Consider the following 25,540-nt stretch of genomic DNA (forward strand, 5'->3'; position numbering starts at 1 on the left):
ATCCGATTTGGTTTTATCGAGCTTTTACATCTGGTTGAGATTACTTTATAAATATTAATTCTTTAATATTTATAATATACTTTAGTTTTACCATCTTGGATCATTTTGGTAAATTTAATTGTAATTTATGTATATACATATATATATGAACAAATGATTAATAAAACATGTTAAAAGACATCTTGAAAAAGAGTTAAAAACATATTTAATTTTAAAAAAGGAAGCACAAGATAAGTGGATAGTCCTTAATCCGCGGAGTTTCGAAGAAATACTCTCCTTCTCATCAGAGGGTAGGAATTAGCAAAATGCAGGATCGGATTTTGCATATAAAAGTATCTAATGAAACTACAAGTGAGTCACAGATCTTACTTGGTTAAAAAAAGAATGAGGTAAGGGGAATAGGAGGTAAAAGAAAAATGATAAAAAGATTTCACATGAATTTTATATATATATATATATATATATATATATATATATATATATATATATATATATATATATCTTAAAACATTCCTAACCTGAGAAAAACGAAGCGGAGATATATTGTTAACTATACTGTTCGTTCACTCTACCAAAGAATGTTCATGTTTTTATTCTGAATTATAAAGATTTGGTTGGTTATTACTGTTTATATGACAAATATGCAGTAGATTGATTTGTTTTAATTCAAAAAGAAACAGATACAGATAATAAAAATACCACTATTACTAATAATGTCAAATTTGTAGATTAACACCATCAGATAAAAATGAGATTTTGTTTTTGTTTTTGGAGATTACATGTTAACCCCTTTAAAAACTTTGCGGAAAGAAAAAAAACAAGAATTTTAGAATTCAGACAGGCAGTTAAATTTCGAATATAAAGTTAATGTAAAATAATCATCATTTCGAGAATATTCTTTTTAGCGAGGTTCACTAAATTTTTAGCACTAACCTCAAGTCCGACTGGCAAGGTCGTAACCTCCCCTAAAAACGCACTTTCAAACTGAAATGATACAAACAAAAGAATATGATATTTCGACCTAAAGTGATATAAACCAAAGCGAATGCTATTTCAAACGGAAATGAATGATATTTCAAACTGGAGTGATATAAATTAAATAGTATATTTAAAATTAAAGCTATGCAAGCCAAATAGAATGCTATTTAAAACTGAATCACTAGAAAAACAGAATGCTATTTAAAACTGAATCACTAGAACAACAGAATGCTATTTAAAACTGAATCACTAGAAAAACAGAATACTATTTAAAACTGAAGTTTTATAAACAAAAGCGAACGAAATTTGAAACTGAAACGCTGAAAATTAAAAAGAATGCTATTCAAACTGAAGTGATATAAACCAAAGAGAATGCTATTTTTAACCGAAGCAATACAAACAAAAGAGAATGCCATTTCAAACTGAAGCGATGCAAAACAAATAGAGTGCACTTTAGAACTGAAAATATAAAACCAAAGAGAATGCTATTTTAAACTGAAGCGATACAAACCAGAGAATGCTATTGCAAACTGAACCGATATAAACAAAGACAATGATATTTCAAACTAAACCGATATAAACCAAAGTGAATACTATTTCAAACTGAAGCGATAAAAAAACAAAAAATAATGATATTTCAAACAATGTAACACATTTTAAAATATGCTATTACAAATTGGAGTGTTAAAAGTCCTTAAAATACTATAGTCCACGGAAAAAAACATAGATATATAAATCAAATTAAATGCTATTCAAATTAAAGCGACTCAAATCAAAAAAAAAATTATTTCAAAATCGTGACCCGCCTTACGATCGACCGACAGACCAAGTCTCTCTTAAATATCTGTGGCTACATCTAAAATATCAACGAAAACATTTTGACATGAAAAACATTCTTCGATTATTAAACTGAATTGGAAAATGTCTATGAAAGAAATCTGATACAAAATTCTTGTTTGTGATGATCAGTTTGTATAAACCGAGAAAATGTTTAGCTTATATTCGACCGACTCAGAGTGCATTTTTTTTTCTTATAAGAAATATCGCCATTCAAAGACGACTTTTTTTCATAAACACAGCTTTTGTAGTCAAATGAAATTATCTCAAATTGATATTGGAAAGTACAAAGAATTTTCAGACAGTACGTTTTTACTTTCAAAGAAATAAATTGAAATAAAAAAAAAAACACGATTCTTTGTGCGTTTTAGGTAATGTACATATGTCCCCAACTCCTGCGATTTCAAAAAACACTTTTTTTAACTAAGTTTTTTACTTGATTTATCGTGACTGCAATCTATGTGCATACACAAGTATTTAGTTAATTTATTGTTCTTGTGAAACATTAAAGACGATGCAAATCGATGCATTCAAAATCCGTATTTTCAGGCATTTTTTATTCTATTTTAAATATAAAGAAAATAGACAGAAAAAAACTGAAGTTTAACTATTACAAAAATTGTTATTTAATATCAAAGTGTGGCATTTCGACAGATACGTTATTCGATATTTAACCGATACATCTAGCATACAAAGTAAAGTTAGTTTCGTGAATTTTTGTGGTTAATATTTTTAACTACAAAATCAATCTTTGATAGTTGTTTATCATTTTTTTATGAAACATTAGTTCATGTTCTTAACAACAAAAATATATTTCGATTCAATTTTTTTGACAAAATAATTTATCGGTCTCGGAACATTCGTTCATTAGAAAAACCAAACGAAACGAAGTAGCATTCGCACTAAACGGGTTAAACCGGCTTTAGTCAAAGGAGAATGTGTATAGGGAATATTAAATTCATTAGCGATCCCCAGTCGCATGTATATTCTGATAATCTGGGAGATCACGACGTTAGGTTTTGCGATTTTTCGGGGAGATGTCGACGCCCCCCCCCTCCGGCCGAAGCACCTGGCATTTCTCAATGGTTATCTATCTGATACTAATCAGGTTCAATGTAGTTTAACTTCGATTACCTAACTAAAACTGCTGTGTTAACTTGATTACGCCGTATTTTCTCAATAAATGCCATATAAATAAGATATTAGCAGCAGCTATCTAGCCAATAAAAATATGAGAGATTTAGCCAGCTCAAATAATAAAGTTTAGAGAGCGCCAAACCTCAAATTTACTCACAGATCACGGCATTTACATTTTTATCAGTTGAAAGTCGTTATTTATTTTTAATACATTATTTAGTTAAATAATAATAATAATTTACAATGTTAAAACAAGTATATTCCGGCACAATCACGTTGACACACCGGTTCTCGCCAGGTCACTGGAGTTAAGCAATGTTGAGACTGGCCAGTACCAGATGGGTGACCATTTGGGAAGGCTAGGCGCTGTGTATAACTTCTAGGAAGGTTGGACGTGGAGCCAGCACCCTTACACCGAAAAGAATTCCTCGCTACAAAAGCATTCACAAAGTTGTAGATGGCCTATGCCCGTCCAAGGGGCTCAAGGCTATGGATGTAAATACATTTCCGTTTCTTCCTTAACAAATTATTTTAGTATTTTGTTATCGTTATTTGAAAAATGACTGTGGAATACAAAGTAAATTTAACTAGTTTTAGCAAAACTTTATGTATTTCATGTTTTCGAAACTATATAAATCCAATCGTTTTATAAATACAGATTAGAAGAAAATTACTTTAGCAGCAAATAATTAAAGTTTATAACAATCTGATTCAATTAATTATTTAATAAAAAAAAACGATATTGTAATAATTAAATTAACTTTTAAAATTATATTAAAAATGCATTTTTGGTATAAAAATAAGCACAATTTGCAAAAACTTGCTAAAGCACTCCAAACACGGCATCGCTAGATAGGGACAGTTAGTACAAAGTAAAATGCTATTTTAAATTTAAGCACGAAAAACTAACAAAGAGACTTTATTATAGAGATGCTCGGACATATTTAAGATAAGCTGCGCTTATTCACTCAAAAGGTGTCATACGGAAAATGCTATTTTAAACTGAAACATCTTAGACCTATTACGGGAAAGATAAGGTCTCTTATGGAGATATGCGTATACACAGAATCAAAGTGAATTCCGTAAAAAGGGGAGAATCCTTCTTAATTTTCATTTAAGCCATAATCAAAACTGTCCCATTTTCGGTATTTGAATTTTGTACCTGTAAAAGTAATGCCACAAACAACCCTATCTAAAAAAGGCAAAAAGATATGCTCTCTTTGCTGTCAGCGCGGGAAAATCAAGAGAAGAAGGAAACGCAAGTGGTGTGACATGTTTTATGGATGGGGGGGCGAGATAAGCCATGAGAAATGGCGAGAGTTGTAGAACATAAATGGTCAGACTCTAAGGAAAAGGAATCAGTTTTTCGCTCACGCTTGATGAGTAAACCGCCGTCCTTTTTCACTGTTTTGTTCCATACGTTAAACAAGGAAAGAAGCACATCCATCCATAGCCTTTGATCCCCTGAAGGGGCATATGCCATCTACAAATTTGTAGATGCTTTTGTAGTGAGGAGTTCTTTTTACAGGTGAAGGTACATACAGCGCCTAGCCTTCCCAAATGGTCAGCCATCTGGTACTGGCCATGCTCAACGTTGCTTAACTTCGGTGATCTGGAGAGAACCGGTGTGTCAACGTGATTGTGCCGTAAGGAAAAAGTGCCCCTTGTGAAAAGTTCTGGTGCTGTGAGCCATAATTCTCTAAACTCTACAGAACAGTACCCAGTAAACCATCCGTGTGTCAAATCCAACTGTCGTTGAGAAGCAGTGAAATTGTAATAATATGACGCTGATAAAGGGAAACGCAGGTCAGAAACACGAACGAGGTCGCCTTAATTCTAAGGCACGTATGGAAAAAATTGTTGTTATTATTATTATTATTATTATTATTATTATTATTATTATTATTAATAATAATAATAATAATAATAATAATAATAATAATAATAATAATAATAATAATAATAAAGAAAAATAGGAAATCATTATTTTTTTGGAGAGTGATGGAAAATCAGGACATTCCTGTAAGCTTGATGTCATTAAAGCGAAAACTGGAGCAACCGATCCATCAACAGGTTTTATATATGAGCTTGGTGGAAAAAATAATATCGTTTTTTTTTTTTTTGTTTTTTGTTTTTTGACGTTGAACTATATATATAAAAACGATATTATGTTTGCACCAATTTAATATATGTAATTTGAAATTCCGATGAAAACAGACACGCAATTGGACAACTAGTACCTGGGGGAAAGTGAGTCACGAAATCTGACCTCATATAACGTAGATAAATATCATATAAACGTAGGGTGATTAAGTCTCGTGAAGACGACGTCTGATAGAGACGCAGTAAAGAGACGTTGGTCATAGAAGTATACGATGAATTATTCTACATGCAAAATAAACAAACGTAAAAAGCATCATTTTTACACAATTTTTCTTATTTCATAGGGGCGTGGAGAACAACTTTATGAGACAACAAAATGGATGTACGAATCTGGTTATTCATCTTACACGCTAAATAAGATATATAACTCACGAAAATTGAAATTTGACCCCTATTGTGCAATATGGAAAAGCATCTTAAAATGTATGAACGGTCATCGTACAAACACGTACAAATCCAATTTGGAGAAAGTAATTTTTGGTAGAATCGTATTGACGTGTGTGTGTGTGTGTGTGTGTGTGTGTGTGTGTGTGTGTGTGTGTGTGTGTGTGTGTGTGTGTGTGTGTGTGCGCGCGCTAGAACTTTTTCACGCGAAATGCAACACTATGGAAAATATACATGAATACAACTGTACGTAATAGTAAAATTAATCCAATCAAAAGATAATAAAACAGAGGAAAAAATCACATAGTGAATTAATGAGAATTCGTTGTTTAAATGAATATGCAAATTACTTATGTTTTTTGAAATTGTTCTGTATATTCACAATTAGAGAACTGGTTTTACTTTTCAAATTAGATATCAGTGCGAAAAATAACTCAGCTATTACTTTACTTTATATAATCATCCACAGACAGACTGTTCCACTGCTGTTCAGTGCGGTCAAGCCAGGATTGAAACTCGACCGCCTAAGCAATTGAGCAGGTCGATTTGCAACTTTTTTTCAGAACATCAACATGGCACTGGTGATGATAGTTGGGGTTTGATGTGATAAGAACATATACCAAAACTTAGATTCTTATCCTGAACAGAAAATTGAGCATTTAATTTTAAAAATCGTGTAGAAAAATGCTGAAAAATTCTTCATTTTCATAGCATTTTTCACAACACTGATTTTGAAATTTCACTATTTTTTATAAAATATTCAATTAAAATTGATATATTTATATGAAATACATTGAAAGAAAAGTAAATACATGAATTATAATTTTAATTATGAATTACACCTAGCAAAATATCTCAACTTTTACTGCAATGATTAAACAAAAATTAAAAAAACAGCTAATTAGCAACTAATCTTTTAAATTTCACATTTCAAAAAGATATGTGGAGATGTATTACACAATATAACAACTTGATACAAGTTACAGAACCATGTATTTTATTTTTTTTATTAAATGCAATAATATAAACTGTTATAATAGAACTAAATTATTTTGTATAATTTCCTTTCAAGGAAAATTAAGGTCTAATTTGCTGGCACGATGACTTTGTAATAATGTGTCTATGTCTTGCTTCCTGCCCATATACAACTTTTTGAGAAAAATCAATCAAATTTGACCAGTGTGTGGCTGCAAAATTGATAGTAGTAATCTTTTCATTTTTTTTTTTTTTTTTTTTTTTGAGTTGTTCACTATTTCTGGAAAAAACAACACACAAAAACCCAAAATTATTTGAAAACACTTATTTTTTATATTTTTGCGATGTAATATGAATAAAACTAATTACTGTTTGGGTAAATTAAGAAAACTAATAAAATTTAATGGATAAATATTTATTTACCTAATGGACAAAATCGTTTGAATGCCCTCTTCTCTCACATCCAATTCATCTGAGTTTATCATCAATATTATATTTTCCGGAAGTAGTGCAAAAGCACTATATTTTGAACTGTTTAAAACAGTAATCTGGATTTCAGTTAACTGTTTTGTTCTCTGAATCATATTAAAATATACTGCTGTTCTTTAAAAAAAAATATTGTCGGTTTTGATTTCAAACCAACTAATTGCATACACTTGGATGATAAATTTGACCAAAATGTTTAATTTATCATAGTGTTTGAGGATAGAAAACTCTAGTACATAAACACATTAATTTTGTGGCTCATGTTAGCCATCTTCCTTAATTCAAGGACTCAATTTTCTAAGTTAACTTCTCCACAAGAAATGCCAACAGCTTACTCAAAAAGTAGCCTCTGGTCTTCACACTTAAATTATTTGTTTCTTCTGCTGTCAGATAATGATGATCGGGGGGAACACTAATTTTTTAGAATTCTACTTGAGGTAAATCTTGATAATTATTGATACAAAGTTTCCCCAAAGGACCAATAAATGTTGTTAGGCTTTTGTTGTTCCATCAATTTAAAAATTGCTGTAAATGGCAGTTCTTTTAGTGGAACCTGAAAATTGGAAAATTTGCATGTTTAATAATAGAGCCAGATTACATTTATTTTTCACAAAAAAAGGAACATAATTGCAGGTGAATCTATAGAATTAATTTTAACTCCTTGTTAGAAGGACAAGTGCAGATTAGTTGCCTTGTTTGACAATTTTCTGTCTTGCACTTTACTGCAAATTCATCACATCTCAAGACAGAAAGTTTACAACTAAAAAAAGATATATCAAACAATCTGCCTAGCTGTTCCTTCATTCTTTTCACTTTGATTGCTGCAAGAGATTTCCTGTCAATCTGTTTGTCCCTCTTATAGAAAAATATATTGACCTTCTGCCCTATATAATGTTACCTTAACAAGGGCAATTGTGGATTGACTGCTTGCCGAATGCTAATTATTTCCTTGGCAATTAACTTAGAAATCTCACTATTTCTTTAAGTGGGGATGACTGTTTTCGAGGAAATAACTAAACTGGATGGCTTGTTGTGAAGTTGGGGGTGCTGTTTCATCCAAATGACAAGGTGGACCAGCAAATTTTGTGAACCACGGGTTAAAACTGAACGTCGTGCTTTTACTGACATTCTAATCTGAAAAGTAAAATAAATAAATGGATTATAACTGAAGGAAACTGTTTTAGGCTATCTTCCAGATTCATGCGTAAAAACATAAGTGCTAGTTATAAGAAATAATGAAAAACTTTGTAGAGTAGAATTAGATGTATTGAAGAGAAAGGACCAAATCAAATCAGAGGCATAGTAGTGTTTAGTTTAGATATTTTTAGCAGATTTTAGCTCCGCCTTCGATAACATGAATTTATCCATAAAGAGATTCATTTTTGCTGTAGCTGTGCCATTTCAAACCAGTGTTTAGAGTTTGAAAAACCAGTGCTTGTGCATCTATGTTACTATGCTATTTTTAATAGTATTTTCAAGTTAAATTTAATTTTTATGAAATTTTTGTTTATAAAATTTTTAGGTGAAAGTACAGAATAGTTACAATACAAACTCCTTCCCATATTAAGAATGGCTTTCTAAATAACAAAGTTATTTTAGCACAATAACATAGATGCACACATAACGAAAAAACCTTTAAAGGAGTTTCCTTATTTACTTGTATTAATCTTTGTGGGTTATCTGATTTTAACACTATAATTTTAGAAGAAAAACACTGTTTAAAAACAATTACTCCCTAAAAATAAAAGAAATTAAAATTTGACACTAATTTTCTGCGGAGTATTTTTTATTAAGTAGAAAAACTTGAAAATTTACGTGGTTATGTTTCGTAAAGAATGTGTAGAATAAAATTGTACGGACTATTTGTTTTGTTTTAATGTAAAACTGGAGTATTACCATATTTTAATAAAAAAATTCAAATAGAATTTGATGTGAAATATTAGGTTGGTGCAAAAATAGTGCTTTTAACGTTCAAATGAACGTCAAAAAATGACATTGTTTTTGTGTCAACCTAATAGAAAAACAAATTTAAAAAGATAAAACAAATATGTTTAAATTCACTGCAGACACTTGAAATATAATAATATATATTTTAAACAAGTCTTTTTCGTTTTTCCTTTCGAAATAATTAAGCCTAACTCGTAATGTTTTCAAATTAAATAATAAACAAACGTTAATTTAAAATATCAATAATGAACGTGTTTTGCGACGGTGAAATCTAAAATGTTTCCACCCAAAAAAAGTTCCTGAAATGAAAAAGCGAACTTTGGTTGCTATTATTTAAAAAACATAAATTTGCCTTTACACTTAATATTTATTTTATTAATGCATTATCCTCACGCATTGTATTTAAAAATGTAGTTTGAAAATTATACTAAATAATGATTCTATTTTCTTAACGGTACGGATTGTTTTGATGACGGGACGTTCTTAACAATTCACCGAAAAACTTTTATTGGCTTCAATTTTTCAACTTTTAAAGTCATTTCCTCAAGCAAAGATAACGATTTTGAGAAAAATATTTCGTGTAGGTATTTTCTATGTCAAACCCCAACTATCATCACCATTGCATCACCGGGGTTCCAAAATCGACCTGCCCTACTTTGCATGAATACAAAGCATCGTTGTATTGTATAATTATGCTCACGTTCTCAAGGCCAAACGCTTACTGCTGAGGCATTATATATTAGTGCCCCGGTTGTGGTGGTTGTCAACACCCCCTCCACCACATGACCAGGAACTGATTTGGCCGGAAGCGGAGGGATACACAGAAAAATGCAATCCCATAATTCCCTCCTTTTCTCGATCTCTTTTGCTCGATCTCTTTTTCGTCCGGGCAGCCATGGGGTCAGACGTCTATTTTTGTCTCTCCGTAAATGAGGAGGAGGGGAGCACCCTGTCCCTCAGCATTAGTTAAGGTCAGCTAGTTTTAATTGTAAAAGTTAATTATCACTTGTAAATTCTTTTGTAAAATTATTGTAATATTTTCTTGTAAAAAAAACAAATAGTTAATTATATTTCTCATATAAATTGCAACCTATGTTGTGTGTATTTGTGTCTGCCATAAATGTTTGCATTAAAGAACGAAGCGGGCCTGAAGACGAAAAAGGTTCCGGCCAGAATGCCACCAGACTGATCTTGAGAGAATGAAGAAGCCACACACTCGCAACTCCACATCTCAGGTATGCTTTTCCTCTTGATACTCAGACCCTACTGACTGGCCCATCGTCACATCATTATGGGACCGTCTCTAAGACATTTAGTGTAACACGTGGATCAGTCACACACCAGTTACCGGTTGATCGTGTTATACTGCAAATACAGTAGTTTTCTTCTCGTCTTGGTCATGTTGGCATTCTAGTGAAGCCATTGATAGGAAGCGAAAATACAACAATTCAAAATCTGCATGCATTATAAAAACAATAAATACAGATGTAGGCATTGCACACAAGACTTGTAGAACATGTTTATGCGTGTATGTCGTTGGCTAGGGACTCAAACGTTGTCTATTGATTATTGTCTGATCGCACTACCCCTTTTTATAATCTATTCGGTCCCACGCTGATATTTTTCTCCTCGTCTTCTTCGTCGATCCTATTCAACAATCAGTATCCCCCAAATATATATATTTGAACCGGAAACTATTTTTGCCCTCGGTCATAAAATCATAGATTAGAGCATGCCTGTAATTATCTGTTCTCTGTTGATCGCTGCGCAGTTCTGGAAGGTGCGCTCTCCAAAGTTTTGCCTTCTCTCTTTGAGAAGGAGTTAGTTTATTTCTAATCTTTTGATGCGTCTTTATCTAGGAATGCCGACGGGGTTGCTCAGGTATCTTTTGTGGAGTCAGAGTGCTTCTCCTCTAGGGCGCTGACTTTTCAATCTCATTTTCTGACGCTTGTGTCACATTTCTCACTATGGGAGAGAAATAAATACTTTCAGCTTACTACCAGAACTGGTCGATTCTTTTATCCCTGTGTTTACTCTCGAAATTGCTACCGGACATCTTAAAAGTTAACAAACAACTGTCATTGTAATAGAGCGCAGACGCGCGTATGTCAGCAGCAGCAACAGCCAACGTATGCAAATACCGAGTCGTGTGGAAAGTGACATCACGGCAAAAGGAAAGAAAATATAATATCTAAATAGCTATATGTCTGTCTGTCTCCATATTTTCAAACTCTATCTTCTCCGAAACTAAAAGTCACAGAACGGCGCTAGGGGCCTCAAATGATTGGATTTTTATGCGCCGTTCTTTTATGGGTCTTTAGCTGTTTAAAATAGTTTTTAAAAGGTAAAAGGTGGATGAAAATTGAAAAAAATAAAACGTTAAACATTTTGCGCATTCATCTTAGTGTCTTTTTAATTTTTAATTTTTAACCAGTTCATATGAGCTTTTAAACATTTGAAATCACAGCTCTATAATCTATATAATAATATACGAAATCTGGACAAATTAAAATATCATATTTAAGCGTATTTTACGCCCTGGCAAAGCCGCCCCTTCCCAGCTAGAATTATAAAAACTAAAAACATAGACAAAGATAGACGTGTTGCACATGTGGACCGAGAACGACTGGAAAAAGTACCACCTGTTCTAAACGGCAGAGTCTTGTTACGCACGAGAAGTATTTTAAACAAGAGACAAGGCATTATTCTGGAAAGTATCTGTAAATAAATGTCTGTTGTTTCACTGAAAAATAATGAGTTGAATTATTTCCTTATCTTTGTACTCTTTACGACGGTGTCTACATGTTAACGTGTGTATAACATTAAATAATGACGTCACTAGTCTGTGTAGCACAATGCGCTCGATGCTTTAATATTGTCATTCCTTTCCGAGCTTATTCTTTCTGGTGGTCCCGATTGTGGATCGTGTGAGCAATGTATTGTATCACAGTGCTGTACTTACCGATTCGTTTGGCTTTATTGTGGTAAACTTGTCACATGCCGTGTTTGGATTGGCCGAAGCTTCTTCCTGGGGAATGGTCAGTTCATGGTTCTGCGTATCAAGACTGCACGTGGTCATAAAACAAAATAACTCAAACATTGCGACGTTGTCTGTGTATTTCAAAGACATATCAAGACACCATAACATCTGCTCCAACTGAAATGTGATGGTAAGATTTTTATGTTGATTGCAGGAATATGTGTAACTAAGAAGACAAAAATTAATAAACAAAAAAAAGTTACATATTTTGTATAAAATCAGCTCTGGATTCAAATAAAATATAATAAAAACACGTGAAGCATTCAGGATCCTCCGTGAGCGCACAGTGAACGAGACATAAAAAATGACTAAGTTCAGCATTTGCCCCCCCCTCATTTAGCCCTAAAAGTCCTCAGGGGGCGTCAAATCCTGATGAAAATGAATAAACGGTGCAGTTTTAGGTTTTAACATATGTAAATTTGAGTTCTGCATCATGCAAAAAAAAAATGACTAAGTCCATCATTTGCCTCCCTCCATTTAGCCCCAAAACTCCCCAAGGCCTTTACATATTTAAATTTTAGTTCAGCACCATGTAAAACTGCTAAATAGACATACACAGAAAATTTTGGACAAATATGATAAAATAGTCCCAAAAGTGGGGTGTTTTTATTAGCCCTAAAAGAGACCCCTAAGAGCACACCCGAGAGTCATCGTGAAGTATAGACAAACAAAATTATATAGAAATCAGTTAATTACAACTTTACAGAAAGTTTTATAAAAATCCAAGTCATCATTTTTTTTTAATAAGCACAAAAGTGTCAATTTTAGCCATTTTAACTCGAAAAGCACCCCTGAAGATGAGGGTGGGGCAACCGTTCTGTACTTTTTTACTCATATCATGTTTAATGTTTGTGCAAAATTTCAAAAGAATCCAAGGCGTAGATATTGAGAAAAATGCGGACAGACGAACGGACGAACGGACAAGGGTGAATTATCAAATCCATCCTCCTTTTGTCGGGGGAAAAATGAATATTTTTTTCAGTCAATAAGAAAAGCTACCGATTACACCAAAATCATAACAGTAATTCGTTAAAAGTGTGTTCTGAACCGCTGGGAGCCTGTTCTTACACTACGTAAGAAATTAAAATTTCTTCTCTGCTGTTCAGTATTCAGTTGTTATAGAATAACGAGAGAGAGAGAGGGAGATGTGTAAATTATATTGAGACAGGTTGACCGGAAGTCAGGGTCAGCTGATCGGATTGCGTGTGAGTCACGTGATCAGGTTAGCTGAATCGCAGAGATTGGGCTTAGACTTAGAAGAGGACGGACGGCTTCACCGTTGTCTCCTACCCTTCACTGGTTGGGGGACGCTGACGTGTGTAGAACAGAACCACACAAGCCAGAATATCGCTTTCCATCCTTCTGCAAGACATCTGGAAAGTGAAATAAAAAAAATATAAAACCAATTCCTTGTCTTGGAGTGAAATAAATCTTCGTCCAAAACAGGTACAAAGTCTCCCTGCAAGACGAAATGTTTCCAGATGCACCAACATTGACGACACAGAACGTATGTCCGAAAATACATGACATGTCACGCACACACACACACACCCAAAAGCATATGAACATATCATGTAATAGAAAGATATTTAGACGATCACACACGGTACCCTTTATGATATAACATCACAACACAGTTAGACGTCACCACATTAACATATGTCGACGTTTAGCAATTTTTACACATTCAATACCACAGGGTTGCTTTTCAGCTGATTACAACATGGTTGTTTTCAAGTTTGATATAAAGAAATTCTTGGTTATAATAATCAAACTGTGTCCAGTTTCCAATTTTCAAGGTGTTGTCTCACCGTCCTATTGACTCTTATCCTTGAGTGACTTTTCGGCCTTGATTAGCAGTGGTTGATTAATACTAAAAATGCTCACAACTTTTAACGATCAATTTATTGTTCATTATTGATTATTTACTCACTTGGCGTTTTCACACGAGTCATTATCAGTGATTGTTCACTGGCAATAACAAATGGTGACACAAATGTATAGGACTCTATGACATTTTGAGTCATCGCAACAATCATTTACCATGGAATTCTTGCTGACATTGATTATTAGCTTTCTTTAAATTTGGATGACAGTAGGTCTTCCTAAGATTCTAATATTCTTTACAACTGTGCTGTGTGTGAGCAACCAAGGCTATGGAGGGCGATTATGGAAATTTTTACAATTTCAGTTTGTTTGATTCTTTTGCTTTTTATCATTTAATTAGTATTATTATTGTTATTTTTATTGGTTTTGTTTTTGTTGAGAGTAGTAGTAGTAGTAGTAGTAGTAGTAGTAGTAGTAGTAGTAGTAGTAGTAGTAGTAGTAGTAGTAAAAATATGGTCCCTCTGGTCGCATATTTTTACCAGTATATATAATCTAATGGTGAGTTTGTGAATAAATAATCGACCGTGGGTTTCTTGTCGACGACCACTAGCCTGCACCTTAAAGGAGAAAGCAGTGCATGGGAGGATGATCTTATAACAACAGATCAAATACTACAATGCTAAAGGAACGCATAATGCTAGGAGATCGGTCTCATAACAACAGAACAGGTAAAACATTGCCTCCCATCCCAATTTGAATATTGAAAGTACAATCATTAGTATTGTTTTTGTTTCAGACAGACATATATAAATTATTATTATTATTATTATTATTATTATTATTATTATTATTATTATTATTATTATTATTATTAGCAGCAGCAACAGCACTTGTAGAGATTCCACGGTATTTGAAAATTTTTAAAACTTATTATAAATAAAATAGAAAGAAATATTATAAAACAAATTTTAGCAAATTCTTTTTAACCTTTTAAATGTAAAAGAATTGATTTTAAAAATGCTGATTTTTTTCAATGAAAATTCAACACCCAAAACATTGTTTTGTTTTCTGAATAATTTTTTATATAAATTATAACGGAACAGATGTCAATTCATTTGTATTTTTTTTAATTTTAAAGAGAAACTATAATAAAAAAAATTTAAAAAAAAGAATTTACAGTCTCCTCTCAAAATGACTTGTTTTTAATTATTAAATTAAATAGCCAATTTTAAACCGTAAACAGAGAGCCATGCTTTTTATTTGAAAATTTTTGGAGAGAAAATGTTTTTAATGATTTTTAACTTCTATAGAGCGACTGTAAAGGGAGGTAATTCGTTTCTCATTAATTAATGTTTGCGATGATGATGTTTTTTGTGACACTGGACGTAGTAAGTAAATGAAAAATTTAGATTATTATTATTATTATTATTATTATTATTATTATTATTATTATTATTATTATTACTGTTATCATTAATATTTTACTATTATTGTTATTATTACTATTACTGTTATTATTATTATTATTATTATTATTATTATTATTATGATTATTATTATTATTATTATTATTATTGGCATTATTACTATTATTATTATTATTATTATTATTATTATTATTATTATTATTGCAATTATGATTACTATTATTATTACTATTGTGATGATGATGATGATGATGATGATGATGATGATGATGATGATGATGATGATGATTTTCTGAACAGAAAATACCAAAATCTTACCGTTTCCTGATGGATGAATGTTACCATAGTCAAAGACAAGTAGCCAATAATATTTCTGGATTGACAGGAAGCCCCTACTTTCTTGCACACTGAGTTTGCGCGGTTGGCATCAATGGAAGACTGTGGAATTGAAATACCCCAGGGTTGAAAAACAGAACTCCCTGAAATCTGATCACCTATGCATAAGAGTCGCACCTGCCCATCCGGTTCAATCATCATTTCGGCCTGTAAGACAGTCACACTTTCTGCCGTGGGATACGCTTCGATTATTCCACCTTTAAAGATAAAATGGTAAAAGTTAATTAATTGGCCAGCTTCAATTTCATCTGAGTCACTGGTTTTGATGCGGTTGGATGTGGAAGCCAATCGATGCTAATTTAGTGTGAACTGTTCAGCTTGTTCTAAAGTTAAGGAGATGCTAACTTCAATTGCAAAGACTCGTAGAAGCACTTCACCGTCTCGTACGCATGCGCATCGAGGCAAATGTTTTACTTGGATTAACTGAGTGGGATTATTAAGTGGAATGGACGTCGTTGCTAGTTATTAGTTAAGACGGCAATTTCGAAATAAATGCTCCATCAAACTTCAAATTAAGTATTGCTTCAATAATTACAAATGTGAGAGAATCTGTGAAAAATAAGAAGAATCATGCGAAAAACATAATGAAAAATAAAATAAAATTTTAGCAGAATTAAAAGAGACGGGCAATGAGAGTAAAAGTAATTGTTCTGTAAAACAAAAATGAATAATATTAATAATTATGCAGGGATGGAAAGGTAAAATAAATTAGTTGTAAACGAAAATTAATATTTTTGATTGATAAATCCACAAAAATCAGGAAGTTAATCGACGTCAATGTAATTCACAGTATTTACTAAATTAGTGAAACTATAAATTATTTATTGATAGACAAAGGAATGCAAATATCAAGTAATTATTGATTAATAATTGTTGATGTAAATGGCTTATTATTTAAGAGAATAATGTTTAAATAACGTATTGATTGATATATTAATGTTGATATAAAGTATGAATATATATATATATATATATATATAAGGAGAGAGAGAGAGAGAGAGAGAGAGAGTAAAAGAGAAAATAGCTAGTTATTAGCGGTGGGGGCGCTAGGCTTCCCCGGTTTCGCCTGGTCATCAAATACGCATAAATATATTTTGATTCATGCAGATTTCGTATTTATTATTACAGAGCCAATTCTCTATTGAATATATATATGTGTATATATATATATATATATACATATATATATACATATATATGTGTGTGTGTAGTAGGAATGGTAATTAATAAAAACCTGAAGAAAGTGCTCAATACTGTTGTAGAGCAAATATGCGTTTTATTTTTTATTATCGTATTTTTCTGTTTAGTTACATAATTGTTTCAGCTAAAAAACGGTCGCGTAGCTGAAACAATAATGTACCTATTTACTATGTCTCCCCACGGGACAGAGTTAGACACCAGGGTCGTTTTTTAACGTGGAGAAAAGGTACAAAAATAAAAATTGTCTCAGTCGTGAAGGATTTCTCCTCCACCGAAAGAGAACAAGAAATTGAAGTACAGCATCTGAAGAACAGATACTACACTTTGATCTTGACCAAAAGGCCAAGAAATTATGAATAATGTAACTAAACAGGAAAATACGGTCATAAAAATAAAACGTATATATATATATATATATATATATATATATATAGAGAGAGAGAGAGAGAGAGAGAGAGAGAGAGAGAGATAAAGAAAGAGACAGAGAGAGAGAGTACTGGTTCCAAAAGTTATTAATATGACTTGGTTGCATCAGCTAGAATCGAAAGAAAAAGATTTCGTGCTCCAGCCACGTTCCCTGCCGTTTTAGTTATCGACCGAAGATTAAAAAAAATTTAATAATCCAATCCAAGCGATGAATGAATGTGCGCATGCGCAAAAGTTATATATATATATATATATATATATATATATATATATATATATATATATAGGGACAGGTTAAAATGAACATTTTAAATTTCAACTTGCCGACATATTTCTGTACACATTAATCATCCGTCCAAACAAAGATTTTATTCGTTGTAAACCATCTTTGTGTATGATTTTTTTTTACATGGAGTTCACTCGGGGATAAGGGTTATTGTGTGTACAGTACTCAATGGGATAGTGTAGCAATAGTATTGGAGAATTGATGAGGTGTCATTACTTGGGGGGGGGCGGGTCATCAGGAATTTGTTTGTGTTGGACTTGCAGACATCCAGGTTGAAGTCGGGAGGGAAACAGGCAAGCGGAACAGAGTTCCACAGGCGTGCAGTTTTAAGAAAGAAGCTTTGTTCATGGAATCTACGTTTTGATTTAGGCACAGATAAGGAGTGGAGAAAATTATTGACTGTGATTTCAACTCGTCGGGTGTTTGAATGGAGCTCAGTCGAGCACTTGCCATGGAAATAACGATAGAACAAAGACAGGTTCGCTACGTATTTTCTGTGGGAAAGAGGTTGTAGGGAAGAGAAAAGGGCATCCCCCACCAAGTCACAAAGTCTATTTTGTACTCTGTCAAGGCAGGATAGGCTGTTTTTAGCAGCTCCTGCCCAGATGTGGCAGCAGTACTCCATCCTTGGACGTACTTGGCTCTTATATAGATAGAGAATTGCATCATTAGTGAGATATCTTCTGGAGCGGTAGAAGGATCCCACCATTTTCCCAGCGACCTTGGCCACAGACTTGATGTATGTGTTCCATTTAAGATCAGGAGTAAAGGTCAAACCCAGAAGCTTATCAAAACATGGCGCCTCCCCTAGACGAGAGCCATCCATTTCAATTGATGCCAGATGGGGATCAGAGCGTTTATGATGTAGAGATAGGAGCTTGGTCTTAGATGCATTAAAGGTAACCAGCCACTTCTTTACCCACTGTACCACGCGCTCAAAGGCCTTTGATATGTCGAGAGCAATTGCCCTAGAAATGAATCCTTTGTCGAGAGATTCACTAATCCTATGAGATATAACCGTTAGCACATCTGCTGTAGATCAAGCAGAACGGAAACCATATTTCGTGTCGCTAAGAAGGTTATTTCTGCTGAGGTGGTTGACTACTTTTCTATTTATTGTGGATTCCAGCAACTTACTCATGACACACAGGAGACTTATTGGTCTGTACTGAGAGGGGGAGGACTTATCACCTGAATTCTTTAATACAGGGCATATTGATGAGGTTTTCCAGGGTGTTGGGAAGCACTTCTCCTTAAGGCAACGCTTAAACACTTTGGTAAGTATGGGGCAAGTTCTGGTTGTAAGTTTTTTAACACTATAATTGGAATACCGTCAGGGCCAGTTGCTTTACTGGAGTCAAGGTTCTTGATTAGCTTGACGACCTCACGCACAGATATTTGTATGTTGCATAGCGTGTTGTCTGTTATAGCAGGGAATACGGGGAGTTGATGGCCTTCGTCGCCCAGGGTAGTATTTGCCGCAAAGTTATTGGCAAATAGTTTGGCCTTGTCGGATGCTGACGAGATGACCTCTGGTCCATTGATAATGGTTGGGATAGAACGCACGTTTCTGTTCAGGATCCTATTTGCTATTTGCCAGAACTGGTGGGAACCAAGCCCTGCTCAGAGTAGTTTAAGAGTTTATCGATTAAATTTTTTCACACAGATACACATACATACATCTACTGTTTTATTTATATATATGAATGTTAAAAGTATTTATTGTTTAACTAGCAGGACCCGATAGATGTATACCACAACTAGCTTTGCCCGGTGAAAGTATGACGCAAAGCCAGAAAAGATTCGGTAAAGCATCTCCATCCTCCCATAAACAAAGTAAACCATGGTTGTTAGTAGAGGCAATTACCCCTGGTAAATAGCGGGTATTGGCGGTCGTGGCCAAAATGAAATCATCTGGATTCACCTGCCGAGCATTGTCTGGCAATGACAGTTAGTAGAAACCACTGACTGTGATTGTCAGCATTATTGGTTACTGGCGAGTGGTGCTAGTTTGGGTCGATTACTTAAAAAAATTTACATCATATTTTGTAGGCTAGAATACACTTCACCGTTGTGCTGGCATTTTAAAACCTAGCATGACCTAGTATCTAAGCTACTGCAGAGAAGGTAAATATATATATACCATTTAATTGCAGACAATTGTTCTCGAATGTTAGTAATGGTAATTATTACAATAAAGTTGGTTATTTTAAATAATCACCGTCGGCAATGTATGCGTAGAATTTCAAAGAGGACAAACTATTTGATCAATCAGTCTAGTAAGCATATGGTAGAATGCTTACTGAAATAATGTCCTACGTATGACCTTAAAGTTCATCTAGTACGGGGGCCCTAATTTAGCAGCTGCAGGGAGAATGAAATTTCGCCTTAGTTACTGTTACTCCCAGGTCCAGTCTTATCCAAATTAGTAGTGTAGTAGCTTCCTTATTCACGCATTGTGGTAACTTTCTTATTCACATATTGAGTATCCAGAGACGTTAGAATATGTTAAGACATTTACTTGTGGTTTTCAAGTTCAATTTAACCAAATTTTTATTGAGTTGTTCTTTAAAATAAACAAATTCTACCCAGTTTCAACCGTCTTTATCAATGATCACGGTATTGTTTCACCGTGCTCATGACAAACTCATTAATCCTCATCAACGAATGGTCTTTGGCTATTGATAAGTGGTGAGCTAATGGTAAATATAAATAAATAAAAATAAGCAACCATTGAAGACAATTGAAAGTTACAAGATGTTTTTTGGTTGGTGGTTATGGTTACTCGTCTGTTTAACAATCGCGTGGAGTGACCAATAGCTAAAACTAATCACTGCTTCTTTAGGATTCATATGACAAAGCTTATACAAATTCAAGCGCATGAGACCCTTTCTCATTTCAAGTGCAATAGTTGACGTCGATTAACTCTATTCTGACATCAACTCCCAGACGACTGTGGTGAGAGCTCCACCTAACCTAGAGCAGAAGAACTAACAACTACTGCACGACGTGAAACACATGTTAAAATAACACTTCTTCAAACCTAAAATAAATCAGCGAAAGCACGACTAGTATACAACCCCATTTTGCATATTTACTTTTTACTATGCACATTCACTGTTGTGTATGTATATCTATATATTAATACGATAGCGTGTGTGTTCTTTTGTGTGTCACACTTACATCCGGGTCGTTCAATTGTTATGTTCTATTTCTTATCATAAATAATTTTACCAAGAAGTTTTGGTTTCGGTTTCGATTATCGCTGAAGCCCGCCTCACATTCCAAACAGGACATTACCACAACCTCCTCCCATATAAATAATACAAAAAAATAAATAAATTAAATAAAATAACAATAATATAACAAAGGAAACTTAATAAATAAAACAGCAGTATATACTTAATTAAAAAAAAAAATGTAATTAAAATTAAAGGTGAGCGAAGTAATACAAACCAACTAAAATCAAAAGTTTATACAAACCAACTAAAATTAAAAGTTAATACAAACCAACCAAAATTAAAAGTTAGCCGAAGTAATACAAACCAATTAGAATTTAAAAAAAAATAAATAAATATAAAAATCTACTACCACTAACGAATATAAACAAATTAACAACTCCCAAAGAATGTCACCCCTATTCCCCTTCCCTCTCCCTCGCATATCTTCCCACCCCCAGCAACACTAACCTAAACACCCAGCTACCGACCCCAACCCCCCTCCGTTTTCACAGCCTGCCCCTACAGTAGCCGACCGGACACAGCCCAGCAGCGGCTTAAGTGACCCAGAAAAGCAGAGATAGCCACACATCAGCAGAAAAAGAAAAAAATAAATAAATAATAGTAATAATGATAAAGACAACATAACAGAGAACAAGAAAAAAAAGCTCACGCTAAAACAAGTTAAAACCAAACAAACAAAAAAAATAAATAAATAAAATAAAAATAAAGACAAATAAAAATAGCAAATTTATAAACATGTCAATCACCTAATCATACCATACATACATCCCCTACTCACATTTGGCCCGAGGCCTCACATAGCTACACAACTTCCGGCCCTTCATCCAGCATGCTTTGAATCGACCTGTTACGCACACCATTTGAAAAGGGAAAATTTTTCCGAAATTATTATGGAACACGTCGCATGAAAACAAGTAAGACATTTTACCATACAACTGAATAAATATATATATATTAAAAAAAAAATAATAATAATAATAATAATAAAACATATATATATATATGTACTTATTGATTTGTAAATCGCTACTTGTTCTCGTCTCCTCTTACCAACAGCGACTATAATTCATTCCTCGCATTGTGACAGCCTTCTAAATCTCTTTTGCATATATATATATATATATATATATATATATATATATATATATATATATATATATATATATATTTAAATATATTTTTTTCATAAGTTTTTATTTCGGTTTCGATTCAAGCTAATCGATCCAAGATTTTATTTTTGAAATCGCAACTTTATAACATATAAAAATCCATAGAACATTAACTCTATAATAATATATACGAAATCTGCAAGAATTAAAATATCATATTTAAGCGTACTTTTGGCCGGGCTTTGCCGGGCGTTCGTGCTAGCTTAGATAAATAATTTTGTAGTTTTAACAAAAGAGCTACAATAATATCAGAGCGTCTCCATTTAGGCTGAACATAGAATACCAACATCAATATATCACATATGAATAAGTCCCATGCGGAATTTCCAAAGGTCCAGCTAGTCATTATTATTAGTTTAATAATTAAATTGGTTTGATTAATAAATTACTGTTTTCCCTTTTCTTCGAAATCTGCTATCCCAATTATACGTTTCATTGTTCATTTACCTGCCGAGAAGAAGGTGGGCTCTCTCTATCGTGCTAGAAAACGACTCACATCTGATAGCATCCTGTATCTCTACAATGCCACTATTCGCCCATGCATCGAATAGTGTAGCCACATCTGTGCTGATGCATCAACCACTTGTCTCTCCCTGTTAGACAGGATCCACAGAAGAGTTTCCAATCTAATATGTCCCACACCATCAACTGAGTCGCCCGTTTTAAAAGTACTTTAATGAAATGTGTTTTAGCATACTACAAGTATTTGTTCTCCCTCGATGTGAATACCCTCCCCGATTAATCCAAAACGCAGCAAAATCCCACCCCTTTACTGTTGAGGTCCCTAGATGCCAGAAAGTCTTCTAATCATACAGTTTCTTTCCTCGAATGACTAAACTTTGGAATTCCCTTCCTGTTTTCTGCTTCTATGACTGTACTAACATGCATAAATGTAAATGTAATGCGAACAAACATCTCGTTGCTCAATTACCTATGTAGTGCCCTGTTAGATATGGTCCCATACAGTAGCCCTTTATTTCATTTACATATGAGATATATTAATATTAGATATATCAATATTGGATATATTAATATTAGATACATTAATATCAGACATATTAATATTACATATATTAATATCAGATATAATATATATTAATATTAGATATAATATATATATTAATATTAGATATGTTAATATTAGATATATACATATTAGATATACTAATATTAGATATATCAATATTAGATATATTAATATTAGATATATTAATAATAGATATATTAATATTAGATATATTTATATTAGATATTAATATTAGATATTAATATTAGATATATTGATATTAGATATATTAATATTAATATTAACTAATGCTCTTTTCTGGTCAATTTTCTTATCATTTTGTTCTAGCTGGGGATGATGCATCCTGCTGGATGCCAACCATTCGCAAGCTATCTCATACATTCCAATCGAGAGATCGTTTTTAAGATTCTAATCGTCTCTTCAAGTGCAATTGTTTGTATTTCTTGCACTTGGTTCATCGGATATATTTGCCAACTAGTTTTTGAAATTCTTTTTCATGAGTCCGGTTGCTCATATAATTATTAGAATCATGGGGATCTTCCTAAGATTCCAGTTTCTTTTTTATGTCGTACATAAGACCTTGATATGTCTTTATATTTTCTCCCTCAACTCTGTTTGATGCAGCATCATTGGGGACACTAACTTCTACTAAGGTTGATTGAAGATATGAAGAAACATGTTTTATTTGAGATATCCGTAACTATAATATGTCAGATTTTTCACAAAAGACATGTTTGAAACAAGAAGTCACTTTAATACTTATAGTAGATGATCGCTGAATATTACAATGTTTGTTCTTCATGATAGCGACTAGCTAGTGCGTGTATTCAATAGTTATAGCGCAGTCACGATTGTTGAGGAATTGGTTCGGAAACTAGAATATAACATCTTATAAATTACGTTAACATTTGGAAAACGTTTTCCTTGTGATTGGACATTACTCAAGTGTGAACAGCAAAAATATCTTTTCACCCTGGTAAAAACCGTTCGTCATTTTGGCGATAGATTACTGACCGTGACGGAAAATGGATACCTTATGGCAATATAAAACAAAAAACAGCTTGAAACTAGGATAAAAAAAGACTAAATCGGCGATGAATTTTTCTCCCATAAACATTTTCGCGTTTTATTGCAGATCAACCATTTTATGGCTAATTTATTGCACAAGCTTTCAAATTAAAGCTGGAAAGATATTTATGATGAAAGAATGGAAACAGAAAATGTGCCAAAATAATTACAAAGCTGGTTATGGCTTTGACCGTCCTCAGGAGATTTTCCGTACACTCATCATGATATTGGCATCAGCAAACAATATCTCGATAATCTGTAGTAATAAATATTGATAAGTACTAAGATCGCACATCTAAAAGCAAGAATAGATTTAAGGCTCTTTAATTTCATACTAGAATTGTCTGAAAAAAACACGTAGCGTACCGAATAAAGTACTGGGTAAATTCAATTGCAAGTAACACTTTTCTGTGAGTTAAAGGTTCAATCCTTAGTGCGGGCGATAATCAGAATACAATTAAGAATTACTTAAGAGTTTTACCCAGCCATCGCTGACGGAACTAGAGCAAGCTACCTCCAAGGCCTAATTAAAGGATCGAAATTGCGTGCATATTTTCGAGGTCAGCAAAAAGATTCCAGAGTTCGACAAGAGACTCCTCCCCAAGAAGAAAGTCGGGGGTTATATCGGACGAAATGTTGTAATAATAACGCTCAAGGTCGAAACAGTTTTCTGAATAGTACAAATTAATTTTAAAAGTTCATATCTATATGAAGAAATTCCACATGCTCTCTCTCTCTCTCTCTCTCTCTCTCTCTCTCTCTCTCTCTCTCTGTGTGCGTGTGTACAATCACTATAAATATATAGGTGTATTTAATTGACAATAAATAATATTCAGCAACCATCTTCTACCATAAGTGTGAGATTGTTACATAGGTTCCCGCCGTTTAATAAAAAAAATTCTTGTTTTAAAACATGCTTTGATATTTGGCAATGTGTTGTATATCATTAGAAAGCACGTATTCTATTCTACAAGATAATGATCATCGTTTTTTCTCATATATTTTTTTTGTTTTTCAAAACCGTCGAATGGATTGTCAAGCAGATAAAAACACATTTTCTACACCTTCTTTTCGCTTTTAATCGAGGTCAAAAAGCGAGTGAAGTGACCAGGGATATTTGTGCCGAATATGGAGAAAACGCTATAGCTGAAAGAACTGTTCGAGATTGGTTTACCAGATTCAAACACAGAAATTTTGACCTCAATGACGCTCCTCATTCCGGAAGACCAATCAAGATAGACGAAAATCAAATCAGGATTCTTTCGAAGGAAGATGGCCATCAGACATGTAGAGACGGATGAACAGAGGAAGTGTGATTTTACGACAATTTTACATCACTTTCAGTCGATGGGATGCACACAAATACTTGGAGTTTGGGCCCCTCACGATGTTAAAATTCTTTAATATTCTTTTAAAAAAATAAAAATGCACCAACCTAATATTTAAGTGACTTCTCGTTACTGCTGTGATGTCGCCCACGTCTCTAATGTGATCGTCTTCTATAACGTCTATCTCTCCTTTTTAC

General features: G+C 33.2%; 1 protein-coding gene and 1 pseudogene across 2 annotated transcripts in view; both read right to left on the reverse strand.

The window, feature by feature from the left end:
* Positions 1-25,540, reverse strand: part of LOC145267223 (IQ domain-containing protein H-like) — a 259,132-nt gene that overhangs the window by 11,988 nt on the left and 221,604 nt on the right. For both annotated transcript variants that reach the window (XM_080123287.1, XM_080123285.1), the window contains 2 exons: positions 15,520-15,794; positions 11,870-12,064 (listed from right to left, as the gene is read on the reverse strand). In XM_080123287.1, coding sequence (XP_079979413.1) covers positions 11,870-12,064; positions 15,520-15,794 — 470 coding nt within the window. The remainder of the gene's footprint in view (positions 1-11,869; positions 12,065-15,519; positions 15,795-25,540) is intronic.
* LOC145274026 (U2 spliceosomal RNA) lies at positions 16,928-17,151 on the reverse strand (annotated as a pseudogene).

Source organism: Euprymna scolopes, chromosome 4, assembly GCF_053919585.1.
Source record: "Euprymna scolopes isolate OS-2025 chromosome 4, ASM5391958v1, whole genome shotgun sequence".
NCBI classification, from domain to species: Eukaryota; Metazoa; Mollusca; class Cephalopoda; order Sepiida; family Sepiolidae; genus Euprymna; species Euprymna scolopes.